The sequence below is a fragment of the Hyaena hyaena genome, unplaced genomic scaffold (assembly GCF_003009895.1).
Source record: "Hyaena hyaena isolate Hyena2069 unplaced genomic scaffold, ASM300989v1 scaffold_39, whole genome shotgun sequence".
In the NCBI taxonomy this organism is placed as follows: domain Eukaryota; kingdom Metazoa; phylum Chordata; class Mammalia; order Carnivora; family Hyaenidae; genus Hyaena; species Hyaena hyaena.
In genome coordinates, this window is record NW_024080671.1 from 164,868 (window position 1) to 179,556 (window position 14,689).

A 14,689-nucleotide genomic window follows, 5' to 3' on the forward strand; every position below is an offset into this window, starting at 1 on the left:
CAGGCAGATGCACATACGGAAAATAGTTTTGCGGTTGCCTCGAACCGGAGGGGTAGCGGGGAGGGGTTCTTATTTGGGTGATAAACGGTTTTAAAATTAATTGTGGTAATGGTCGCACGACTCTAGGAATAGAGTAGAAACCACCGAATTGCACACTTTAACTGGGTGATTTGTATAGCACGTGAACTATAATTCAAAAACCTATTTTTAAAAAAACATCAAGATATCAAATACATACAATTTGGCATTTAAGTCCCAGAACTGGGTGTCATCTGTTATCCAAGGATTGCTAGGGAGGCAGCCTGACATGATGGCGTCATTGGACAGAAACTGCTCACTGTATTTGACAATCCTGAAAAGCAAATGGAAAACGATTTCCTAGAAGTTCAACACCCACGAGACAAAATCAATACTCAGGTTGATTGACCAGCCTGTCTTCCTTTCTCTTTATTGACTGAGTTACATACTTATCACTGTCTTCTTAGAAAGATGCTCTAATAGCCCTCAGGAATGACAGGTATTTGATAGGGTCTGTCCCATTTCCACTCGTGACCTGAAACACTGTCTCCCCATCCAATCCCTTTGCAATTTCTCTCCTGTACCTGTTTCATTAAAATAAAGCCTCTTTATATTTTATCCTGAGTTTTCAAAATTCAAAGCCGACTCCATCTGCACGTGTTCAAACCAGGGTCTTGGAAGCCTGGGGCTGCCACGGTCTCTCTGAATCTCTGCTATTCCTCTCTCAAGATAATGCCTAAGTTTGAGAACTTGGATTCATCCTTCAAACCCTGTGGTCTCACTGAGGCGTGAATCTCACATTCGCCAACGTGAGCAAGAGCTAATTCCTTCTGTGTGGGTTAGACCTTCATAGGCAACACATTTCCTGGTGTTTGGGCAGTTTGGAAAAGCCTACTGTCCCTCCACCCCTTAGCCGGGGAATTCATCCATGGTATACACATGAGACACCTGCAGTGAGGCCTGCTCGTAGCCATGAGATTTTGAAAAAATGGAATACGTGTCCTAGAGATATACCAGAGCACGAGGTTTATAGTTCTATGCAGAACGCAGCACCCTCTTATTTCTCAGCAAGACCTCTCCAGTCAAGCAACTGAAGGGAAGAAAAAAAGAAAACTAGCCCCTAGATCCAAACACAAACGGTGTCATCTAATGGTAATGAGACACTAAAACAAATAAAAATTAGAAAGTACGTGTAAAAGTATCCAATAGCCTTTGCGTCTCCTTCGATGTTCTTTTTGTTTGGTGTCATTAAATTGGGTTTCTGGAACATTAGAGGAGATGGTTTTTACTCTGTAATAAAACAGTGATTATCACTAAAACCCAAAGTGAATGTCCACTGAGTATAGAGGTACACTCACATCTGTGATGGAGCTGCAGTCAGAAGTCATTGAAAAACAGGGGTGAGGTCAGGACACATTTTATCAGGAAGGTGGTATGTTTGCAAACTACGGTTTGGGGAAGGGGTAAAAAGATACTCAAAGATATTTTGAAGAGCCTAACCCCTAACCACATCGGAAGAAAGGCACCGGACAAAACACAATACCTTCCATCTTGATCAGTACCATTGCTGGAGTCTTACACAGTCAAAATAAATGATTAGTCACACTGTACTTCCCTAGAAATAAGCCAAGTTCATTTTCATGTGTGCAGGAAAAGCTTAGACTCAGCCAACGGGTCCTAAAGTGAATTTCACATTTGAAAAGGATAACTGCTTACATTTGGGGGACACTAAACCCTTTTGTGTCTCCTAAATAATGTCCTATGAGGGACTGGAACAAGGTACCCCGAATGTTCACTAGATCAAATGTAAATTCCCAATATATCCTAGTTGGATTTTAAATCAGAGATGAACAACGGACATTTAATCGTGTATTGAACCAGTAAACATAACTCAGATGTCTCTAATAAATTTGAGTGAGTAATGATAGGAACACGGGCTACCATGGATCTCCAAGGTACAGTCCATGAACTTTCAATTTTTCCCTCCTTCTCGATCCTCACTTTAGTGGATCCCAAGAAAGATGAGGCTTGTATAAAACCTCCCATCCCTGATCTTGCCTAACCAAAGATGAGACCTGGACACTTACACAGACCAAGGAACCAGGAACTTAACCCGCAAGGGACTGGTTTTGTCCCTCGAGGTTCCTTAGGATCTTATGTCAACCCATGACTGCTCAAGTTTGCCTGAGAGCAGAAAGTTCTCCTCTGGCCCACCTCTTGTTCAAACCTCAGCAAGACCAACTAATTAGGGACATACCCTCCAAGGGACACTGAAGACTTCACCGTGGACCTCATCAAGGCCTGTTGGTAATACATGATCTGGAAGAGACACATTGGTTAGAAGATGTCCAACCTCCCCATCCTGACACTGGCACTTACATGTGGCCTCCAGAACCAGGAGCCATTTATCTGTCACAGCCCCCCATTCCATCCCCTCAAGCCACCCACCTCGGTACTAACAGGACACAGGCCCACAGTAGGCAGGTGACCCCAAACTCCCAGTTAGGGGTCTCTGCAGCCCATCATGTATGAGTCCGGGAAAAAGCACCAATTGAAAAAACAAAAAGTTCTAAGGAACATTAGATCGAGACATGGGGACAGATGCTCGGCTTTTCCCTCAGGTGCTTTTGGCTGACAGAGCAGGCCTAACCTCAATAGCCAACGCTTCCCAGGGCTCTGTCTTGTGCCCTGGTCACAAAATTTGCCAAAATAGGTAGTATGCCTGTTTAGAGAGACTCTGAGTGGCCTTGTACTTATAGAGGCAGGGGCCAGGGGCGAGGGGGGGGGGATGGGGGAATTGGGGAGGCAGACACTGTGGCTTTCACTCCCATGTCCCTCAGATCTGTGCCTTCTGAGGATGTCTCCTAACCCAAGCGTCAGCACCAAGCCATGTAGATCTTACGCAAGACGCTTTGTCATTCTGTGCTGTCCATTACTTTGGAGACAAGTGTCTGAACATTACACGTGGTTTTTCATTTCATTACTGAGGGTAGAGCATAAAGCCAAAGTACATACACTTCGTGAGAGGATATAAAAGTCAAACTTCCCTGGGACTGGGAAACTAATTACCTCTTTTCTGACAGCAGTGATTGTTTGTTTCTGTAAAACAAAGAAGCAAAAGCCATTAAACAGATGCCATTAAGCCATTATAGTTCAAACACTCATTTGAAAAATAAAAATCCTTGCCCATGAGAAAACTGGGCAAACCTGCCCTTACTTAAAAGATGGAATTTCCCCCATCACTACCACCTCTACCTTATTCTATACAACCACTGGAAAATTCATTCAACTAAGTAAGGGAATGAGTATGATTTACTACTATAACTTTTTTGGGGATGGTTGCTTATTTTGATGGGGAAGGGGTGGAGAGAGAGGGAGATAGAGAATCCCAAGCAGGCTTCACGCTATCAGCACAAAAGCCCAACCAGGGGCTCGAACTCACAAACTGAGATTATGACCTGAGCTGAAACCAAGAGTCGGACACCCAACTGACTGAGCCACCCAGGCGCACCTGATTTACTACTATAACTTTACACTGTTCTCCCAAAAGTCAAGATGAATTCAAGACTAAGTTCAGGGATTTGGCCCAATCTACCATACTGCCTACAGGGCCATCTTAAATAGAATGTGACCTAAAGATGGGGAACCAAGTATGCGGCTTAAATGTTCTCATAGGAGACAGCTCTGAATGAGTGGTGACCTCCATTCCTCAGGCATTCATAAACTTGACCAGTACAAATTGGAAAAAAAAATTTTTAAAAGCCACATTGCCAAACAAAGTACATAACCAAAACACCTGAGCCCAGCATCCATGCAAAGCTGAGTCCCACAGTTGAATTGTAACGTGGAAGATCATGTTGGGCCCCATCCTCTCATTGAAGGGGCCAAAGCAAGCTCATGCCTAGGGTGGGCAGGACATCCTCTCTCTGGATTTTTTGAGACGGAGCAGATAAGGCCTGGCTCCCAAAAGGGACTCTGTGTATGGGCTCTCAGAAGCTCCTGGAAACCGTTACTGTTCAAACCTGTCTCCTACTAAAAGGCTCTACAACCTGACATGCTTCCTTAGTATCACTTTTCTGCTCAGTGCAACTCTGGGAGTTGGGCACAGTTGGTGATTCCAGTCTCGGTTTTCTGAGATTTGGTTGTGTCCAGGCGCTGCTTGGTGCTGACTCCCATACTGTAAATTGATCAGCTTCATTCCTGGCTGCTAGTATCCAACCAGTTTAACACAACCGGGTCTTCACTGGAAGCAGAATCAGAAGTCCAAGGGGCACACTGTTTCCCTTAGCCAGTTAGCAAAATAAGTACTGGCCCATGAGTCCACTGACAAGGAATAAAGAAAGGTCTAATCTGGAATGTCACATCCTTGTCTCTCCTTTCTAATCCATCCTGGTTTCCATTTTGCCTCATTAGATTGCTTCTATGTACAGCTTTTCACAGGAAATCCTTTTTCTGGGGAGGAGGAGTAGGGAGAGTTATCTCAGAAAATTAAAGGTAGATCTCTCTGCTTTGGACTCACAGGCACCCTGACTTCTTCCTTCATAGCACTTACCACAACTGTAATTCAATTTTTATTTCTGTGAGTCTAATTCACATATGTATCACCCACCAGGCACCATTAAGAGCAAGGCGACATGTCTGCCTCTGGCATAATTTCTGGTGCTTGGCAGATGCTCAAAAAAACATCAGACAGGGGTGCCTGGGTGGTTCAGTCAGTTGAGTATCTGACTCTTGATCTTGGCTCAGGTCATGATCTCAAAGTTTGTGAGAATGAGCCCCAAGTTGGACTCTGTGCTGACAGTGCAGAGCCTGCTTGGGATTCTCTCTCTCTCCCTCTCTCTCTGTCCCTCCCTTGCATGTGTGCTTTCTCTCTCTCCAAATAAATAAACTTAAAAAAAATCAGATAAATGATGGCTGCCACATTCTTGGAGGCCCAGAAAAATGGAGATGTATTCTAAACTTAGAATATTTTTCCACCTAAAATGTTGAAGACACTCCTCAAATACTCCTATTTTGGTAATCACATTGATTATCTGTTCCCATTGTCTCTTAACAGAAGGCACTGTTTTAGAAGACTCCCATTTCAGGTAGAAAAGGACGCTGGGGTCAGAGTGGCTTTGCATTCAAATCTACTACAATCAGAATCTCTTGTTAGAAGAGTGCTGAAATGGACTAAGAGTAGCTACTCGTCTATGTCCTCTGTTCAAAGGGGAAGCTGGATTTCTGCATAATAGCAACCAGTTAGCAATCGGTGCAAGGTAATGTACATCTTTCTGATCCCTTACAAAGTTTAAGGGAGGGAGGTTTTACCGTTCTGATTCTCAGCTGAGGACACTGGGGCTCTGAGATGTTACAGGGCAACTTTTTCAATATCTCCTGGTCGGTAATGGGTGGAGCCAGGAATCAAACCTAGACCTTCCCTTTGCACAGCTGAGAAGTGATCCTGGAGAACCAGAAAATAGCCTCCTCTCTTCACCTGTTCCTTCTTTGCCTTCAAGCAACAGGTGCTATACAATGGAATGACTCTGTCCAGCCACTTAATTTAAAACTAAAACAAAAAGGGAGCTAAAGCCCGATCACAGGATGAAACAGAAATACAGGAAACAGTCTTTAATCAACACTAATGACAGTAAAACTCCCAACCATAAGATTAAAAAGGTCTGGGGAGCTAACACACATGGCACAGGGACTATAATTAACAATTCTGCATTATATACTTGAATGTCGTCAAAGAGAGGGGATCGTAAACATTATCACCACACACTCAAAAAAAGCATACTTATGGGGCGCGTGGGTGGCTTAGTCAGTTAAGCGTCCGACTTTCACTTAGGTCATGATCTCGCGGTTTGTGGGTTCGAGCCCCGTGTCGGGCTCTGTGCTGACTGCCAGCTCAGAGCCTGGAGCCTGTTTCAGTCTGTGACTCCCTCTCTCTCTGACNGTCGGGCTCTGTGCTGACTGCCAGCTCAGAGCCTGGAGCCTGTTTCAGTCTGTGACTCCCTCTCTCTCTGACCCTCCCCTGCTCATGCTGTCTCTCTCACTCTCTCTCCTAGAAATAAATAAAAATATTAAAAAAAAAGCATACTTATGTGAAGGGACAGAGGTGTTAACTAAACTTATTGTGGTCATCATTTTGCAATTTATACATATTTCTTTTTTTTAACTTTGTTTTTTTGAGAGACAGAGAGTGAGCAAGGGAGGGGCAGAGAGAGAGGGAGACACAGAATCCAAAGCAGCTTCCAGGCTCTGAGCTGTCAGCACAGAGCCTGCCTGACGCGGGGTTTAAACTCACAAACTGTAAGATCATGACCTGAGCCAAGTCGGATGCTTAACCAACTGAGCCACCTAGGCACCCCAATTTATATATATTTCTAATCATCGCACTGAACACCTTAAATTCACATATGTTATATGTCAGTGATATCTCAATAAAGCTAAGAGAGAAAAAAACCACTAATGATGGTAAAGATCATGATCATCCGAGGTCTGTGTTCAACAGCCAGAGTCATAAATGCCCTCCTTGCAAAGTGCCCCAGACCCAAGGTCAAACTCCTTGTGACCTTGGGGCTCCTGAGCGAACCAACATAGACTCAATGAACCAAATTCTCAGTCTCTGGGCTCCACGAGGAGCTGTCCCTGCAAGTAGATCATGATCACATGCATTCTCAATCTGAACCCATTTTCTCAGTCTTTGGTGTGTTCAAATATTTCATATTTGAATTCGCTTTAATTGATTTTAATTACCCCAGTAGGGCTCCTGTGTCGGTGGAGCAGTCTGCTGTTGGTTTCCTTGATTCCCAGGATTACCCATCACCCTCCAGGAATGGCATGGCGGTGGATTTGGTGGAACCTGAGGCTGCCCCACCTCTACCTTGGATTTCCCACATGGAATTTCCTGGTTATTTCTAGCTTTAAAAATAGCTTTCCAGGGGCGTCTGTGTGGCAGTCGGTTAAGCATCTGACTTCGGCTCAAGTCATGATCTGGTGGTTCATGAGCTCAAACCCTGCATCCATCTCTGTGCTGATGGTGCAGAGCCTGCTTGGGATTCTCTCTCCCTCTCTCTCTGCCCCTGCCCCACACTCTCTCTCTCTCTCAAACAGCTTCATCTTGATGGATATACAGAGCACCTCTGTCCTGTTAAGGGTGTGTATACACTGGGATGATACAGGAGAGGGTTCTGAACTTTTCTAAAAGACAGAGAGAGAGTTGGATTGGGGAGAGGGGTAAGTCTTAGGAAAGAGTATGGACTTTCAGATCAGGCCCAGGTCAGATTCCAGGTTCTGTCACTTATTGGCTATATGACTTTGCATGAGTTATTTAGCATTTGAAAGTCTCTTTCCTCCTTTGTAAAAGGAGATTAACGGGGGAGGGGATTAAATGAGATAATACACACAGGTGACTGGCATACAGGAGAGGGTCAACATCCAGGGGCTACTGAGTGGGGTTCACACACCACTGCTGAGAGCAGGCATGGAATGCTGTTACCCCAATCAGAAGGCAAAGGACAGGGTGTCCATCAGGATCTGGGACATAATTATACTAAAGAAGTTATTTGTTGTTTATCTGAAGTTCGGATTCAGCTGAGCACCCTGTATTTTTATTTGCTAAATCTCATAAACCTGTCAATATTATTATTACTTAACCAAAGGCCATAAAAAAAAAATTAAAGGAGTGCCTGGGTGGCTCAGTCAGTTAAGTGTCTGACTTCAGCTCAGGTCATGATCTCACGGTCTGTGGGTTTGAGCCCCGTGTTGGGCTCTATGCTGACAGCTCAGAGCCTGGAACCTGCTTCGGATTCTGTGTCTCCCTCTCTCTCTGCCTTCCGTCACCTGTGTTCTCTCTCTCTCTCTCTCTCTCTATCTCTCCCTCTCAAAAATAAATAAAACATTAAAAAAATTTTTAACATTAAAATGAAATTATTAAAAATACACACACATGTACATTTCTAAGCAACTCACAGAAAAGCCACTTCCTGACAACGTAAGACATAAACATTCTTTCCTCCCTGTAAGTCATGCACAAACCCCCTGCTTTCTCAACAGCTGGCCCTCCTGGCGGGAAGTCACTTCTTCATTCCTCATCTGAGTGACACGCTTTCCTACAGCAAGATACTCTGCCTACGGAATCTGCAAATGCTACGCATTCTTGGAATTCTGACTTGTTATTTTTCTCCTGTGGAGCTACGCAAATAGGGATGCAGCTATAACCTGTTTACACAGCTCTGTGGCCGGCTTGCTGGCCTCAAAACCCGAGGGACAGGCTGCAGACAATTGTCACAGGGCAGAAGGGGTGATGAGCCCACGCCCTGCGAGGCCCTGGGGCCGCTGCAGACAGGAAGATGGAAAGGGAGGAGGGGGTGGCCAGCAGGGACCCTGGGGTCAGACAGCTGGTCAGGCAGGATCGCATGAAGGAACAGAGGTGAGGGCCTGGCCGGCCACAGGGTGAAACACGAGATGACGACAACCATGAGGAATCGGGGGACACAGGCATTAAGAGCAGGGAGAGAGTCAAAAGTCAGCAACCAGGAAGTCTGGGAGCTGATGGGGTTAATGCAGAGCAGACGAGACGAGAGGCGGGAGGCGGCAGGCCGTCCAAGGAGACGAGAATCCGAGGTGGCCATCTGTCCTGCCTCGGACCTCCTGACCGGGAGCAGGTCACACAATCCGCAAGGTCCGGGGCAAAACGCACACGCAGGTCCCCGTGTCCAAAGGAGGCGTGAAGCATTTTAAGACGGTGCCCGGACAGCATTGCACCAAGCGCAAGGCCCCACTAAGTGCGGAGCCGGGGGCCCGTGCGCAGGTGGCCCGCCCGCGGTACTGACCCCAGAGTCCCGGCCGTGGTTGGGGGAGGGAGCGATGACAGTGGGACTTGGGGAGAGGTCTTTGCAGACCCGGGAAGACCCAAGCGTAACCCCGTCCGGGCATGCTGGGGCAAGCTGCTCAGTTTCTGTTTCCATCTTGTCGCATGAAAAACGTTACCAATATGACCTTTCTTAGCAAGCCACACTAAGAATTCAATGAAATTCCAGAAGGAAAATTCTGGAAGCAAAAGCTTCCTGGTGAGGCTGCTGGGACTCTGAACCGAGCTCTGACCGGGGGTGAGGCCATAGAAGAAAGCTCCTTGTCCCCAGTGGGGAGAGTAAGTGGGGGGCTTTCTCTCACTGAGGGCTCCAGGCTGAGGGCTCTGAGGATCACAGTATTAACCCTCTGGGGCCACATTTCTGTCTTTCACCCAAAGACCGGTGTGCACACCAGTGTGAACAGGGCTGATCAGTGGTCTGGACAAGGGAGGCTGAATTACTGCCATGGATCCTCCTCCGTCCATTTCCAACCCAGTGGAAACATAAGAAGGTGAAAGGGCGGAAGATCTGGGGTCTACAGGACCCATAAATTAGGTCTCTCATAGCATGGCGGCAGTTACCGTGACAACAGCTACTGTCTGTGGAATGACCTCGACGCGTTCGATACCATTCTAGACACTTCACATAAGTGATCTCGTGTAATCCTCTGAGGAAGGGACTCGTTAGTCCCATTTTATAGGTAAGGAAACTGAGGCTTTGAATGGCTCAAGAGCTTATCCGAGGTCACATGTCCAGAGAGAGGCAGAGCTGGGATTCACCCTGATGTTCAGGCTGTCTTCAGCACAGCGCACTGGCCCTCATCACAGCATGACCATCGTCACCCTGTCGGGGTTGGGGGAGGAAGGGCCAGCCCTGGGCAAACCACTACCCACGGCCTGGCTACTATGCAGCCACCATGGTGTCCCCTCACTGAAACGAAGGGACGATGGGGGCTTAGTGTGCCACACGGTATAGGAACTGACAGAAGACACACTCTCTGGCCCACGGCCAGCTCCCCTCCCACCCAGGGCTGGGCAGCCACACACCCCCGCGGCCACCAGCCCGAGGACGTGGGGCACCCAGAGCCCTAGACACCTGGCAACCTAACAGCCTTCATTCTTATGCCTGATGCTCTTCATGTCTTTTGGGCTATTTGCCTCCATGTAAGGAAAACAGGTAACTTTTCTAGAATTCACTAATTGTCAGAAACGGCCTCTCTCTCTTCAAACCAGCAATGAGAGCTCTTCTCTGAAAGGAGACAAAAATCTGAAAGCCCAAGATCTCATGGAGACCCTTCATGTTCTCTCGACCCTCTGCCGTCAGGGCAGATCAACCCAGAAAAACGGGGGACATTCAGTCAGGCGGCGGAGAATGTTGCCAACAGATCCGAGCCTCCGTTCTCCTGCCTCGGGGCCTGACACACGCGGGGCCGGCTGAGCAGGAGAGGCCCCGCTCGCGTGAGAATATTCCAGAGCAGCCAGAGTGCAGACCGGAGAAAGAGAGCTGGTGGGGGAGAGAGAGAGGGAGAGACAAGATGAAGGATACACAAAGTGAAAGAGCCCCCAGGTCAAACATGCCCATGGTGGGGACAGCCCCCGCCTCACACGCTGCCGGGCGGAGAGCACGGCCAGCATCTGCCAGAAGCGGGCGGCGAGGGCCGGCGGCCCCTCCTTACGGCGACAGGCCAGGAGCCGGAAGACGCCGCCTCAGCGACGCGGGGCCTGCCGGGCTCCCGAAGGTGCCCCCAGCAGCACAGAGGGGGGAGGCGCTCTGCTCCCCGGCCGTTGTCCCTGGGCTGGGGTCGAAGGGCTCCCACACTGCGCGCGCACACATACACAGACACACACACACAGACACACACAGATACACAGAGACACATACACACACATACACACATACAGACAGACAGACACACACTCAGATACACAGAGACACATACACACACACAGATACACACAGAAACGCATATACACACACAGAGACACACACAGACACACACACAGACACAAACACACATACACACATAGAGACACATATACACACAGACACACACACACAGACAGACACAAACACAGACACACACACAGACACACACACGCACAGATACACATAGACACAGACACACACATACACACACACACAGACACACACACAAAGACAGACACAAACACAGACACACACACACAGAGATACACATAGACACAGACACACATACAGACACACACACACAGACACACAGACCGGNACACACACATACACACACACACAGACACACACACAAAGACAGACACAAACACAGACACACACACACAGAGATACACATAGACACAGACACACATACAGACACACACACACAGACACACACACAAAGACAGACACAAACACAGACACACACACACACAGATACACAGAGACACATACACACACACAGATACACACAGAAACGCATATACACAGAGACACACACAGACACACATACAGACACAAACACACATACACACATAGAGACACATATACACACAGACACACACACACAGACACACACATAAAGACAGACACAAACACAGACACACACAGACACACACACACAGATACACATAGACACAGACACACACACAGACACACACACAAAGACAGACACAAACACAGACACACACACACACACAGATACACATAGATACAGACACACACACACAGACACACACACAAAGACAGACATAAACACAGACACACACACACACAGATACACATAGACACAGACACACATACAGACACACACACAAAGACAGACACAAACACACACACACACATAGAGACACATACACACACAGACACACACACAGACACACAGAGACACACACACACACACACACACACGTGAGCCAATTCCAGCTGCCCAGCGTCAGAGAACACTTTCTACCCATGCCCTCCCCTCCTCTACACCACAGAGGTTTCTAGAACTGCCAGTTATCCATTTAAAAAAAAAAAGCAAATCTTCCACATCAATTCAGTATTTTCCTTGATAATGCTGTTTCCATAGCAACCCAGCCTACTAGGCCTCAGCAATCACTGTCATCTGATGAGGGGAATGTGGAAAAAGCCATGAAGGCTGACAGTGCCATAGATGTGTCGAGGGAAGGGTCACTTTAAGTTGCTGACCAAGGGACCTAGTGATGCTCCAAGGGACACAGCCCTTCGGGAACTCAATGTCCCCTCTTCACATGGACTCCATCCCTAAACTCAAACCTCTGCCTCACTCACTGGTGGTCCCCACAGCCATCTTGAGTTCCAGGTCCCTTTTTCCTCCTTTCTGGCACATTCTTCTCACCTCCCAACTCAAGCCTTTGGGCCCTGCCGAGGCTTACAGGGGACGCATGAGGTTAAAATGTCTCTGACCCCTTGCTGCCCAAGGACAACATTAGAGAGAAAGCAACGAAGTGGGTTTGAGGCTCCATGGATCTCAACTGGGGCCATTTTGTCCCCCAGGGCACCCTGGACAATGTCTGAAGGCATTTGTGACTGTCAGGACTGGGGTCTGGCAGGGAAACTCATGGAGTTACAGGCATCCAGTGGGCAGAGTCCAGAGATGGTGCTCAACATCCTACAGCATGTAGGAAACCCCTCAAGGAATTATCTGGCCCCAACGAAGAGTGCCATGCTTGAGAAACCCTACCTGGGATGCTCACTGTTTCAACAGCATGTGCACTGCATTTCTTTAAATAAAAAATTGTCATAGGAAAATGGCCATCCATCATCAGTGGTGGCCTATCTGGGAAAAGGGTCCCTGCAAAACTAAAAGCATAAGAGAATCTTTGCAAAGGTCCCCCCCTACTGAGATGCAAAAGAAAGTGTGACATTCTAGGTCATGTGGATTAAGGTTTAAATCCAAAGTTGACTCAAGGGTTTTGAGTCTGGGGCCTATAGTCTCCAGCAGGTCTAGAAACTGGCTGAAGTTCTGTGCAAAATGTACGTCTGGGCATCTTTGGGCGGAATGGGTTTATAACTCATCAGATTTTCAAAGGAACTGCCTCATAAAAGTCTGAAGACCAATCACCTAGGTGCCATTTGCACTGACGTGCACTCTACATTCTCTAGTCTCCCATTATGCAAGACCTGTGGCCTCACCCCATTCCCGATACTGGGATCACAAGATATCTCTCGGTAGCCTTAAAGGGGAGACATCATTGCCCCAACAGACAAAAATAGGCAATAGACATGCGGACACCTTCCCAGCCTAAGAACCTGACCTTGGCCCTGCCCAAGTATGCATCAAAGACCTACCTGGTTTACCTGAACTTCATTCGGATTGGTCACTCGGTCCAGGCCATAGTCCAGCACGTTGTTCATTCCTGGCTGAATGGAATAAAAACAACATAAGGACCACCACTGGAAAAGCCTCCAGTTTATTATGATTCACTTTGGGTCTTGGCCAAGCTGCCAATTATAAGACTGAGCTAAGAAGGGCTTGTGGCTTATCCCACGGGGTGCTACACGCTTCTGTAAGATGCTCTAGGAGCTGGTAAGCTCATGGGTTTGTTCCACTACCACAGCATCCCCAGAGCCCAACACAGTAAGATGGATGGATGGGTGGATAGGTGTATGTTTGAGTGTGGGGAGGTGAATGAATGGATAGATTTATAGACGGATGGATGGATGGATGGATGGATGGATGGATGGATGGGTGGATGGATGGATAGACAGATGAAGGGATGGATGGATGGATGGATGGATGGATGGATGGATGGATGGATGGATGGACGGATGGATAGACAGATGAAGGAGTGGATGGATGGATGGATGGATGGATGGATGGATGAATGGATGGATGGATGGGTGGATGGACGGATGGATGGGATGGATGGATAAAACTCAAACTCAATAAGAGTTCACTGGGATTTGTCCATGGGACTCTGACTTTTCTGGCAGGGCTCCCCTCCCCACCCTACAGTGAAGTACTTTGGAGAGTCCAGGCTTCAGTCAGGCACATGCGGGTTCCAATCCTGGATCTGCCACTTCCTAGCTGTAAGGAAGATTTTGGAAACTATTTCTCTTCTCTACACTTGCTACCCCTCCTGAGAAATGGAGATGATCCCTCCTACCTGTCAAGTTCTTGCCGAGAATTTAGCAAGGTGACATGTGAAGTTCTCACCAAACAGTAGCTATTACTGAACAAGGGCTTGTATTCATTTTAGGATCATGGCCCCAAACGGGTCTTAGTCTTTACCAGTTCCCTTCTCCATCGAGCAACCAACATTCCAGCCAATCTTGCTTGGTCTGTCCCAATTTCTCAGCCAAAAAGTTGCGTCTTTCACTTCCTTCTCTGTTAGTTTGGTGCAGGCAACCAACAAATTCTCAACACACATATTTAACCAGCCCTTCCACACTGATGCAGAGGCTGGAGGCCACTGAACTTTCTCCCCATCAGATTCAACGCCAATAGGACTTGCCACATTTTTAGCTCAGAGGTGTGGCTGCCAAATAAAATATATGATGCCCAATTATTTGTGAATGTCAGATAAAAAACAAATAATTTTAATACATCATTTACGTAAAACTATATTCTGTGTGTTTTTTATATAAATATACAATTGGCATAAAAATATTGTGACATAAATCATTTGCTGTTTATCTGAAATTCCAACTGAACTGGGCATCCTCTATTTTACCTGCTAAATCTGCCAACTTAGCTCAGCAGGCTACCACAGGGGTAAATATTGGGCACATGGACTAGGCAAAGAAGAGAAAAAAGAAAGGTAGAAAGGGGGTGGGGAGAAAGATGGAGGAAGGGAGCGGCCATTCTCACTCTAGTTGTCACATGTGGACTTCCATCAACA

The 14,689-nt window shown here is 47.2% G+C and overlaps 1 protein-coding gene across 2 annotated transcripts in view; it reads right to left on the reverse strand.

Annotated features, from left to right (window-relative positions):
- The window catches only part of RGS9 (regulator of G protein signaling 9), a 76,604-nt gene that overhangs the window by 27,988 nt on the left and 33,927 nt on the right, over nt 1–14,689 (reverse strand). The window contains exons 9-12 of one of the 2 annotated variants that reach the window (XM_039229832.1): nt 13,146–13,208; nt 3,088–3,117; nt 2,276–2,337; nt 239–352 (exon numbers count right to left, since the gene is read on the reverse strand). In XM_039229832.1, the coding sequence (XP_039085763.1) occupies nt 239–352; nt 2,276–2,337; nt 3,088–3,117; nt 13,146–13,208 (269 nt within the window). Of the gene's footprint in view, nt 1–238; nt 353–2,275; nt 2,338–3,087; nt 3,118–13,136; nt 13,209–14,689 lie in introns of both variants that reach the window. The other variant, XM_039229833.1, reaches the window with a different exon arrangement.